General features: G+C 37.3%; 1 protein-coding gene across 13 annotated transcripts in view; it reads left to right on the top strand.

Moving 5' to 3' along the window:
• TTC3 (tetratricopeptide repeat domain 3) overlaps positions 1–13,211 on the top strand; it is a 136,380-nt gene that overhangs the window by 29,311 nt on the left and 93,858 nt on the right. For 11 of the 13 annotated variants that reach the window (XR_012129137.1, XM_073231375.1, XM_073231369.1 and 8 more), the window contains one exon: positions 10,951–11,005. Coding sequence is in view for 8 of the 13 variants with exons in the window: in XM_073231369.1 (XP_073087470.1) it covers positions 10,951–11,005 (55 nt within the window). In the remaining 5 variants the exon portion in view is untranslated. Of the gene's footprint in view, positions 1–1,055; positions 2,276–2,366; positions 2,492–10,950; positions 11,006–13,211 lie in introns of those variants that run through there. The other 2 variants (XM_073231376.1, XM_073231378.1) reach the window with 2 other exon arrangements.

Raw genomic sequence — 13,211 nt, 5'->3', positions numbered from 1 at the left:
GAAATTTTATGGTTTAACTGTCGGAGTGAAATTGTAATTCTTAGTTCCTTATGTTAAACTGAGCCTTTTCTTACTAGTTGATAAAGATTGTCAACACTGCACCCTGATTTTGTTATCACTCAGTTAAAAATATTTAGAACATAAATTATAAGCACTAATATTGAACAGTGTAAACTACTATATTTTATGTACTGTGTTACTGTAAGAAGGGTTAGAGTGGCTTCAAGAATACATCCATTCAAAAGAGGTACAAACTTCCAATTATAAAATAAATAGATCACAGGGTGAAAGTACAGAATAGGGAATTTAATCAATATATTATGATAACTTTGTATGGTGACTGATGGTAACTACACTTACTATGGTGAGCATTTAGTAATTTATATACTTGTCAGGTCACTGTACACCTGAAACTAATACAATACTGTATGTCAACTGTACTTCAATTTTTTTAAAAAAAGAATACATCCATTCAGTAGAAGAATATTAAAAAAAAAGACAACAAACTAAAAAGTCCAAGTTAAAGTCTGGTCCTCAGAATAAAGCTGCATAGGCATAAAGTCCTGTTTAGTTATTAGTTATAATTCATATTTATATCTGATCTTTGTGTTGCCCAAAATAAAGCAAGAAAACCTGACAAGTTACATAATCTTCTGTGTAACCTAGGACACTAGTTGCTTAGGTGAAACGGTTTTCCTGGTGTTTAGTTTGGAAGATATTTATATGGCTTATAAGTAATATGACTTGAGTGCTGGAGTAAAGAACCACCTTAGTAACATTCTTGTTCAAAGCAAAATATTCCCTGACAGTGCAGTTTTGGCTTTCATAAATTAATTTTTTGTGAAGTTTTTTCATAAAAGCATTTTGGTATTAGTTGTTTTTCAGTGAAAACACTTACGTTGGGATGAGGGTGTGTGGGAATGGGGAAGAGAGTATGTTTCAAGTATGTAGCTTTAAAAAATAACATTATGTTTTTCTTTTATTATAAACAGAACACATTCTCATGGTAGAAAATTTGGAAAATACAAGAGTTTAAAAAGAAGAACATAAAAATCACCAGTAATCCAACAACCTTGGAGAATACCGCTGTATTAACGTTACACAGTTTTTAGATGGCTTAAGTCGTGGATAAACCGAGGCTATCTAGACTAGAGGAATGGATGGGCTTGACACAGTCTTCCATCAATACCACTGTCCTCAACTGGTTCTGAAAAGAATGAGCTGCAAATGTCTTTAGGTTATTGTGTCTGGCTAGGTCCAGAATTGCAGATATCACATACTGTCTGAAGGTGGAATCTGTATGCTTTCAAGAGGAATAGGTTGGCAACTTGGCTAGCCTCTTATGAAATCGAGGCGCCTATCTGAAACCTTGATTGGGCAAAGGGTCATCCACTCTGCATAGGGATCTCCAAGAGCTGAGAGGCAAACCAGAGTATTTCTGCTTTTGTTCATGAGTGTTGAATGCTAAGACACTCAAGGAGTACCTCTTAAAACTGCTGCAAAGGAGGTGTATCAAAGTAGAAATACAGAGAATTCGGGTAGCCTGGTGAGGTAAAGGTCAAGAGCAGGGTTGTGCATCCATTCTTGTACCTCCTTTCTGATGGTCTGTCTTGCGGTTCAACACCATCAAAGTTTTCACTACAGATGGTCAGCAGCATCTCCTTCTTAGGCAATCACCAGTATGTATCAGATGCCTGTTTAATGACAGAAACTTTATGCCACCCTGTTTTTGCTGGTGTTTCCCACCATCTTTTACATTGTTTGTATGACTTGCTCAGTATTGTAGGGATAATGTTTCTGAGTCTATGGTATATATAACTCCTGACCAAGTGAGTAGATGATGTGACTTCAGAAAACATGTTGCTAGTGATTCAAATGTACCACTTGACACAGGAGGACACATGCCCTGTAGTTGACTTAGCAAGGATGAGGTGTTGACCTCACATCTGATGTTTGGTAGATCTGTCACAGAATCTAGCTGAGCAGCTGTGAGGACAGTGGTAGATAAGGCAGCCAACCTCCCTGGCACTACTCTGAGCACTTTAAGGGTGTTAACTAAAACCCTCACACCCTGTGATGCTGGTGCTGTATCTCTTTATAGATGAGGAGACTGAGGGATGGGAAAGGCAAACAAAGTGTCCTCAGACATTAGGTGGGTGTGATGGAGCCAGAATTTGAACCCTGGCAGCCTGGATACAGAGTCTCTACTATTAATCGCCGTAGAAAGGTGATGATAGAATCAAAAGGTGATGTGAAAGTTGAAAAAATTTAAAAAGTAAGTAAATGGTCCAAACAGTTAATAAACATGATTATCCTTACAGGACATGCATATTAAAAACTATGAGTCTTTCTTTCATACCCATCAGATTGGCAAAAATTTTTGAACTTCATAATACCAAGTATTTGAAAGGATGTGAAACAAAGGAAACTTTCATATTCGTCTGGAGAAAGTGTAAATCGGTGTGATCACATTGGAGAGCAATTTGGCAAGGTGAAGATGTGCATACTCTGCAGCCCACTTCTAGGCTTATACCCTCCACACTCAAATGTGTATCCAAGAAGATATGTACAAACCTTCATTGTAGCATTGTTTGTAAGAGTAAAGAAATGGAAACAACCTAAATGTCCATCAGTTGGGGAATGGATAAATAAATAATGGTATATTCATATGATGGAATTCTATGCAGCAGTTCAAATGATGTCAGTGTTGAGTGAAAAAGCAAGTTGCAGAATGATTTGTATGGTATGCTGTTTATACAATGTTTAAAATATGCAAATTATATACTTATCCATAATTAATACATAGTATGTATTAAAATTGTTTTTTAAATGCACGGGCATGTCAAATACCAGGGGAGTGGCTGTCTTTGGAGAGGGAAAAGGATTGAAGATGGGTAAGATGGTAGACAGTGAATGTCAACTGTTATAAATTTTTTACAAAAAGATCTGAAGTGAATGTGGCAAAATGTTAAGATCTTGCTAAGCTGGTACATGGGTGTTGATTATATTAATGTTATTCTCTGTACTTTTATGTGTACTGGAAATACTTGATAAAAGTAGCACAATGTGTAATTAAAAATGCACAGACCAAAGAGAAAGCAATGATCACTAAACACCAAGGGTAATAAATAAATCTAAAGTAATCTTGAAAGAAAGAGAAGTATCTTAAGACCAATGGTGGGGAGCCTGAAAATGAGGTATGTGTGGGAAAAATGCTTCATTCAAAAATGGTCAAGTGATGGTGGTGGTGTTTTTAATGCCAAATAGTCACACAGTTTGTAAGTCAGACCATCTACAGGTGAATATAGGTGAGGCTAAGAGCCAATCAGAACTGTTACCATTCACCATATGTGTGCATATCCAGGTCTGCAGATGTTGAACTTGGGAAATTACATGGAGTGGGGTGGGTAGAAATGTGCTGCCTCCTACCACAGCTGTTCGTGAATCTGTCAGGCTAAGGAATGTGTGCAGTGTATCCCAGAATCCCTAGCTTGGATGAGATGTCCTTTTTATTCTGGTCTTCTAGAAATTAACTTTTCAAAGACAATTTAGCAGTTATGTTTAACTGAACTGATAAATTTTTAGTTCAGAGGAGAATCTAGAAAAATAAGTCAGGCATATCTATAGCTTCTGTGATTACAGTAGTTATGCAAAATATATGATTAGGCTTTGCCTACTTCCTGTTTGATTCATTCTTGTGGGACTCATGGTGGGATGTGATAAACTGTGTAAGGGGAAATGTAATAGGGGAAAGGGAAAGTTGGCCTTGGATGTTTTTTGAATTTATTTTGGAAAACTTATGAAATTTTTTAATTTGATATTTACTTTGATCTTTTGGTATTTATCCATATCATATGATATTCCCTTCTGTTGTGATTACTAGCAGGCAGGCAGACTTTAAATAACTTACCTGATTTTTGTTTTTGTTTTTATCCTGAATTTCTCTGATGTTCAAGGTATAAATCATATGAACTGTATGTTTCTATGAGAATTTCAAAAATCCTAGTATGTGTTGGCGAGCTTTTACCGCACTTGTGTTGGTTTGGTGAATTATTCCTCACCCTGCTCTTTTACTTTGTGGTCTCTTTATTTTTACTTAGAAGCTGCTAAATTTGCTTTTGATTTATTTTTGCAATCTTTGCAGTGCACCCTCTTTACAAAACAGTAACAGATGCACAATATAAAAAATTGAGTAGAGAAGGACAGAATAAACTTGCCCAGCTCAAACGTCTGCCCTGATTCCTCTCTTTAGATCCTTGTATATGTCCAGAATATTTTATGCCTACACAAGCACTTATATTGAACCAAATGAAGTTGCTAATTTTGTAAGTCAGAATATAAGCAGTTTCTTTTGGTTCAATATGGTGTATTTTTTTTTTAACAGCATACTGTACTCACTGTTGTACATCTTTTTATGTTCAAAACTTGGAGTTTGTTGTGTATCAGTGTATGTAGAGATTCACCCTGTTCATGGCTTTATGGTCTTTTACTGAGTGGATTACTCATGCTTTAGCTTGTTTGTATGAGAATATAAATTCCAGTTTAAAAAATTATATGCAGCTCTAATGATTATCCTTTTATATATGTTCTATACTTAGGTGCAAGTATATCTATAGGATAAATTTCTGATAAATTGCTTTTACTTGGGTTAAGTAGCATATAATTTTAATTCCAGATGCTAACCTTTGATTTAAAATGTATGTGTTTATTCAGTTGATGTTCATTAGTCACTGTATACTTGACCGTGACTGACCCTTACAAATGAATCCTGCTTTTGTTGCTTTGTTGAAAGATCTAGACACTTGGAGAGTAGTATTGTTTCTTTGTTAGTCTGGCGAGGCCCTGAAAGTGATGATTTAGTAGGGGGAAAAAGTGATAACCCTTTGATGGCTTACAGAGTTCAATAAATAGCATCTCCTTCCCCTCCCAAGTCCAGATCAATTAAAAGATAGGAGCACTGAAGATGGCTGGTTAGCCAGAGACAGGTAAGATTCCTCAAGGGAGGAACAACCTAAGACAGGCACAGTCGCAGGGGGGCCATCAGGTGAGAAATTGGGGATCAACAGAGGTGAGGCTTAGAACCTCACCCCCCCTATTTTGAGAGAAATCTTCTGCATCCGTGGATGTTTTGTTGCCCTTGTCTAGCTTGGATTAATACTTAGTCTATAGGCACAGACCTGATCATCTACACTTGCCCTCTTACAGCACTAAATTATGCTTTCTATCTTTATCTTGCATCTACCTGCCACTCCAGCATTTTATTTAAAAAAAAATAAGGGAGAAATGTGGGATTCACATATAAATCAAGTATAAAAATCAAATGAATCATAAAAAAAAAAAAGATGGGACTAGAAGACAGGCAAATGGCAATCCAGTCTCACCTCCATTACCGATACAGTGTTTGGAGAAGAGAGCCTTAAGTGATCGCCAAGTGACTTGTTAGTAGTTCATTCATAGCTGCAGACAGAACTGGGCAACAGGGACTCTTGTGAACTTCAAACTCGGAGGAAAAGGGACTCTGGTTTCATGTCGGTGTTTTAAGATGAGATCCCAAGAGTGAGAAGAGGCTGAGCCTCCTATGATTAGTGCCCTTCCCCCACAACTAGAAAAGTTACATTGCTCTTTCCCTGGGGAAGTTAGTGAGGGGTGGGGAGAGGAGAGCAGTCAGGAATGATTAGTCTAGCAGATCCTCATGGAGGCTGGAGAAGGGGGAGAAGTGTTCTTTCCTAATGTATTTTAGGGCAACATGTAGCATATATAGGAGGAAATAAGTGGGAGCAGAGCTGGAGAAGTAACTTCCATGTAACCTATAAGTTGGGGTGTCTAGGCTAGAACTGTCTTAACATCTATCTGTTCAGTATTCTCGCTAAGTCACTATGCCAAAAGAGTAACCATCCATTTGTATCTCCTGAGTTTCTCTGTTTTCATAGATGTATCATGTAGAGTATTTCTGCTACTAAAGTCATACCTGCTCTCCAGCATATATAGACCCTGGGCTGCAGTGGTATGGCTGAGCAATAACACCATGTAATTTGCTATGCCCACTTTGCATTAGTAGTAGAAAGTCGTCATATGCTAGTAAATGTGAATATATGTTAGTATTACTATTAGCATTTATATTTTAATATTGTAATATTTATAATGTGACTAATATAATATACTATGGCTATAAATAATGTATATTATAATAAAAATTATAATAGTAACATTGATCAAGAAATGCAATTGGGGTTCTATCTATAGGTATGTTCAGAGATGAGTAAAAATAGACACAGTTCCTGTATTCTAGACAGTGGGTCAGCAGTGTGAAAGCCTGCTGTGGGAAGGAGCATGTGCTTCGTGGAATTGATAGTGTGCCAGTTAGCCTGAACACAGAGAAAGAGCAGGGAGAGGTGGTCAGGGGCTAGACCAAGAGGGGCTTGTAGGCTACATTAAAGCTGTTGGCCTTTAAGAGAGCCAAGAAGAGAGTAAATGATTTCAAACTAAGGGGGAAATAACATGTTTAATATCTTAAAAAGATCAACCTAGTTGCAGTGAGGAGAATGGGAGGAGTGTGGGTTAGGAAGCTGTTGCTCTAGGCCATTGATGACAGCTTGGAGCAGGGTAATAGCAGCAGAAACAGAAGCAAAAAGGGATGAAATCTTTTGGAGGTTAAAATCAATAGAAGTTGCTTATGGTTTATTGTTGGGAAGCTAGGGAGAAGACTGTGTTTGAAACTAAAGTTTCTGCGTTCAGCAGCCTCATGGATTATATAACCCAACTCCTTGACACTGGGATCATTGGAAGAGAGAAATTTCTGGGAAGTAGAACTGGACTTTATTCTTGGACATATTGAGTTGAAGTGCCCTTGAAGGATCTAAACTGAAATACTGTGTAGGCAGTGTTATGTGGGTCTGGGACTCGAAGGAGGTTTGGGCAGGAGGCAAATATTTGGGATAGTTAACCTACATGATATGAAGTTGGAGATGATGGGTGGTAATTGCTTAGTGATGTGGCAACTTTTACTGTGCATTGGGATTACTTGAGCTTTGTAGAAATACCCCAAAACAGAGATTTTGATTTAATTAACTGGTAATTGGACTTTTGGAAGCCCTCCAGATAGTAATGTGCAGCCAAGGTTGAGACCCATTGGTCTAGAGAAAACATGAGATGAAATAGAAGAGGAGCTAGGAATGAGCCTCGACAGACACAAATAGCATCCACTTTGGGAAGGAAGAACCTCCACATGAGACTATTAAGAGGTGGTCAGAGAGGTAGGAAGAACTGTTAAGTGTGAGTGTTCATGGTAGGAAGTGAGAGTGACCAGCAGTATCTGCTGCTACTGAGAAGCCAAGTAGAATCTGGCTTGAGCAGTATGGGTACCTTTTAGTTACCATGGGGAGGGCTGTCAGTGGGAAGTTTGAAATTGTGGGTTGAGAAATCAGAGTGAGGAAATGGATACTGTTAGCATAGGCAGCTATTGAAAAGTATTTGGGGGGAGAGAGGCAGTGAGTGAGGAGCAGAAGGGGTGTGCCACTGTATTAGGATTGTTTGGCTGAAAATAACGAAACTCTGTTCAACTGATTTAAATGGTGAAGAAAACCTTATTCAAGAATTCCAGAGGAAACTGGCTTTAGGGTTATGTGTTGGCTCAAACAATGTCATCAAAAACCCAGATTTTTTGCAGTCCCAGTTTATGACTTGGACCTCAGGCTGCTGCCTCAAGATGACAAGATAGCTAATGGGGACATCAAACCGGATGTTACAGTCACCAGCAGAAGATTCTTTCAATTTCTTTTTTTTTTTAATCTTGATACGTGTACTGAAAAGTGCACACTTTGTAAGTTTATACGTTGAATTTGGAGAAACTAAACAACTGTGACCAGCACCCAGATCACAACCCCACTACCCCAGAAGTCCCCCTTGTTCCTCCCAGTCACTACCCACCTCCTCCCCCAGGATTACTATCCTGACTTCCAACACCATAGGTTAGTTTTGCCTGTTTCTGTGCAATATAAACAATCATATAGTATGTGCTTTTTATGTTTGGCATTCAGCATTGTTTTTGAGATCCATATTGTTGCATGTAGTTGTAAAATGTTCATCTATTGCATGAATGTACCACATTTTATCCATTCCAATGTTGATGGGCATTTGGGTAGTTTCTGATACTTGGCTTTTACAGATAGTGTCATTGTGAACATATGTATTCATTTCTGTTGAGTATGTATTCAAGGAGTGGAGCTGCGGGGACAGAGGGTATGCTTATATTAAGCATTAGTACGTAATTCCCAGTGTGGTTGTATCGCTTTACACTCCTACCAGCAGTGTATGAGAGTTTTAGCCCATGTCTTCACTAACACTTAATCATTTTGTGTCATTTCATTAGACATTCTGGTGGGTGTGTAGTGACATAGTACTGTGATTATGATTTGCAGTTTCTTAAGTTGAGTAAGGATATTTAACTTGCATTTTTCATGTGCTTATTGATTGCTTGGATACTCTCTTGTGAAATGCCTGTTTGGATCTTTTGCTATTTTTTTTGCTTTGGAGGTGAATGTCTTACTAGTATGAGTCACTGGACATGTAATACAATTATCTTCTCACATGCTATGATACCCTATGACATGCTATGGCACACTATGGCTTGCCTTTTAACTTTTGATATTTCTTTTCACAAATAAGTTGCTAATTTTAATGTAGTACAGATTATGTTAGTTTTTCCCTTTTTGGTACACACTTTTTGTGTTCTGTTGATAATCTTTGCCTGCTCTAAAGTCACCAAAATGTTCTATGTTTTTTCTAAAGGCTTGTTTAGCTTTGATATTAGATCTGTCGTCCACCTAGAGTTGATTTTATATTTAGTGTGAAGTAGGGTACAAAATTCATGAGTGTCCAATTGGCCCAGCACCAGTTATGTTTTCTCCATGCACTACTGTGTGACCTTTGTCATTTACATTGGGGGACTATATGTAAAGATCCGTTTCTGATTTCTGCATTTTGTTGGTCAGGCCATCCATCTTTAGATAACTCTTTAAAAAAAAAAAAAACACCCTGTTAGTAGGTGATTGATATCTGGTAGGATAAGTTATCTAGTTTGTTCTTCCTTGTAATCTCTCTTTAAGGGTGGTGAGTCCCCTCATGTCTCATTGGACAGTACTGGGTCGCTTGACTACTTCTAAACCAGGCAATGAAAAGGAGAGTGGGATTGCTGTGATTGGTTTAAACTAATCAGGAATTATCTCTGTGTCTTAATGTAGTGAGGTAGACTTTAAGGACAGAAGTCGAGTAACCAGATAGAGGAGGGGAATAGATGTTTGTTAGGCCATGAACAGCTTAGGGTTTAAGACATATTTATTTTTCTTGTTTTTAAAAAATGAGAGATCTGAACCTATTAAAAGTTGATGTGAGGTTGCACAACAATGTGAATGTACTTAATGCCACCAAACTGTCCAACTGAAATGGTTCAAATGGTAAATTGCATGTTGTGTATATTTTACCACAGTTTTAAAAACTGATGGGATGGGTTCTTGAGAGGGAATGGTATATTTTGTTGGTGAGAGAGGCTGTAATTGATACTGTAAGGATGGATGAATTATATGACATAGGTGGAGAAAATGGCCATCTAAGGAAGAGGAGGAACACCCTATTGTACCAGTAAAAGAGATAGGTAGGGCCAGGAGTGGGTTTATCTTCATGTTTGGTAGTAGGAAATTGGGGAAGTTCTTTTTAATGTCTCAGCTTACTAATTGAACTAGGAGCAGAGTCATCCACTGAGAGGGGGCAGTTAGAAGTTTGAGAAAAGGACGCAAGATGTGAAATGACTATTTTGCAAAGTTAGAGAATGATTTGATACAGAACAACTGCTTAACAACATTGATGGCCCCTTCTGGTTGTTGTAATTATGAAGAGTAATTATGAAAAGCTACCCATATATTCTGCTGTGTGATTTTCTCCAGCAATACTTGGCTCCCTAGATAGAAGCACGGAGGAAGTAGAGAGTAGGGTTGATACAGAGTTGGGACTTTGCCAGAGAGCAAGATGTAAATGCAGTACAAAGAACTATGTGCATGTGAATATGAAATAATGAACCAGTGAATCTTAAGCTATAAAAACAGGTTTTTAAAAAAGGTTGTTAAGTGAGTGAGTTGAGCACCCAGAGGAGATAGTGGGAGGTAGTAGGAATAGTTGAACAAAGAAGATGGGAGGAGCTAGGCTACAGGGAGAGAGTAAGCTGCCTGAATTAGTGATTTTGGAGTTTGAACAATTTTTAGTGGTGATAAATGCTCTTTTGGGGTGGTGGTGGGTAGCTGAGCTGGGGTAGAGGAAGAGGTCACTGAAGATGAGGAGGCCAGGAAACAGAGACATGAATGTTGGATCCGTCAGTACTTGATAGTTTACAAAGTACTGTGTCTTAGCATGGTTTCTCAATTAGTATCTACCTCAAAACAGGAAGGACAGAACTATTATGAGCAAGCGGACCCAGAGAGGTTGATAACTTCCTACCAGCCCCAAGGAGAGTTAGTGGTTGAGTTGGACTCAAGTCCTGTCTCAGGTCCTAATTTCCATGCCCTGGCACTGTGGCTTAACTGATGTATATGTGAAAGATTTGGGCATTATATTCTTGGTTGTATCAGAAGTCTTGCTGACATGCAAAAATAATGCAAAAAGTAGTAATGAGACTAAACATAGAGAAAGACATAGATAAGACGTGTGCAGAAAATACTCCAGAAATATTAAAAATAGTTATTCCTGGGTAGTTGTGATTGTGACTGTGGGTGACTTTTCCCCTTTGTTTTACTTTTCTGTATTTTCCAAATTTCCTATAATGGATATAAAAGGGTTTTTAAAAATTAAAAAGTTATTTTTTAATGAGGTTATATATGGAAAACTCAAAAGGTACAAATAGATACGAAGTATATAATGCCTTTATTAAAAAATTAAAATGTTTGGATTTTTTTTTCTTTTTAGAAATGCACTTGGTGATGGAAAGAGAGCCATTATTCTGAAGAACAATTGGACAAAGGTAGGTTTTTATATTTTACATTGGGCAAATTATGTTATATAACGTGAAGAAACCTGTTTACAGGATGTAAGTTTATATGTAAAAATGCTGGGTAAAATTATGCAGAGCCCAAGAATGTAATGGGAAATCTTCAGTTCCATAATCAGAAAGGAGACCTAGCACAGAGAGGCCATGTGTGTCTAGGGACAAGGAGCAGCTCAAAGGAATCTTGAGGATCTTTAGGGCACCTTAGCGATTGAGATGCCATCATCTGCACGTTCTGGGTGGATGAAAGACCTAATTGTGAGAAATGAAACTTAAAACTTAGAAGGAACTATAAGAGACTGTCTTTACAACCTTGAGATGGGAAAGATTTCTTATATAATACACAATGCACAAATTAGTGGGAGAAAAACCCTGATAAATTTTACTATATCAGACTTAAAAACTTCTGGATATTAGAAGACACCATAGTCTGAGAGGAGATAATTTGTCTCACACACACACACACACACACTGTGTATATTATATATGTGTGTGTGTGTATATATATATATAAAAAACATACATAATAGATAGAACTTATAAGATTTATATTGAGAATATGCAAGGAACTGAAATAAATAAGAAATCCAGTGGAAAATGGGCCAATAAAATAAACAAGCATTTCACAGAAGAGGAATCCTGAATGGGCAATAGAAATAAACTATGTTGTATTTCATAGTATTTAAAATTGTACAGAGATAAAAAACAAAACCAAGAGCAGAATAGAGAGCCTCCAAGTGTGAATGAGTAAATAAAACAATGTGGTATTGTTTGGGTCCTTCAGATTGGCAAAAATTAAGGAGACCAATAGTTGTGAGTATTGTGAGTGTGCATAAAACAGGAACCATCAGTAAACCAGTGGAATGTGAGTTGGTTACAGCCTACTTGGAAAGCACTATGATGTGCATATGCCATTCTAAATGGGATCCTAAGTGTGTTCACTTGATTCTAAGTGTGTGCACCTCACAAAGATTCTTGCATATGTGCACATGGTGAGATGTACAAAGTTTACATAGCACAGAATTGCAGATCTCCCAAGTATTCATGACTAAAACAGTGGATGAATGTGGTATTTTCACTTGATCAGAATTGTTACTGTGATCTATCTGCTCTATCTCCCCTCTTGAACACCCATTATTTCTCTGACTCCTATTCTCTCCCTTGTCCACTGTGTGTTGGCCTTCTTGTTCCTTTAACTTGCCAGGCCCACTCCCATTTTGTATTTCCTCTTCTCTCTGCCTATAATTAGAATGCCTTCCCCAGAGCATGAGCTAGCTCCCTTATTTCCCCTTTATTCTTTACTGAAAGTCCTCTTCTCAGTGGAACCTTCCCTGACCACATTACTAAAATACGAAACTTGCCCCTTCTTAGACATTTGCTAACCTCTGTCACTGCTTTACTGTTTTTTTTGTTGGTGGTGGCATTTATTATTACTAAATGTATGATACATATTATTTAAGCTGTGTTTATTGTGTGTTCTCAGTACAGTATGAGCTCCATGAGGGCAAGTTTTTTTGTTCGTTTGTTTGTTTCACTGTTGAATCTGGACTGCCTGAAAAGCTGCCCGGTACACAACAGGTACTTGTTAGTAGATGTTTGTTGGTTTAGTGAATGAATGAATCAAACACTAGATTGCAGTTGAAGTTAATTAACTGGCTTATCACCATTTAGAGATTTAAAAAACAGTGTTGAATGAAAAAAACAGTAAAGGCATAATATAGGCTGGAAAAATACCTGTCAAACTCATTGTAGTGTTTGCTTCTGGCAGTAAGAGAGAGAAAGGTTAGGGGGTACAAAGGAAATTTCAGCCTTATCTGTATATTTTTATTTCTTTCATTAAAAAACAATCTGAAGCAAATATAACAAGATACCAACAGTTAATTCTGGATGTAGTAATTTCTGTAGTTTCCTAAATCATAAAAATATCTGACATTTTCTTTAAAAGTAAGTAGAGCTTCAAATAAGAAACAGACATGTTTCAGACTTCATTCTTGACTTTACATAATTTGTTTTTATTTTTCCTTTTTTTCATTGGAATGATGTTAGTTTGCAATATTATATTGGTTTCAGATGTATAACATAGTGACTTGATAATTATATACATTAAGAGATGCCTACACAATAAGTGTAATTACCCTATTACCGTAGCAAGACATTACGCTATTATTGTTTATATTCTCTG

The sequence above is a fragment of the Manis javanica genome, chromosome 3, assembly GCF_040802235.1.
Source record: "Manis javanica isolate MJ-LG chromosome 3, MJ_LKY, whole genome shotgun sequence".
Lineage (NCBI taxonomy): Eukaryota > Metazoa > Chordata > Mammalia > Pholidota > Manidae > Manis > Manis javanica.
The sequence above is the reverse complement of the archived record's forward strand: the minus strand, read 5'-3'. Positions and strand labels throughout refer to the sequence as shown.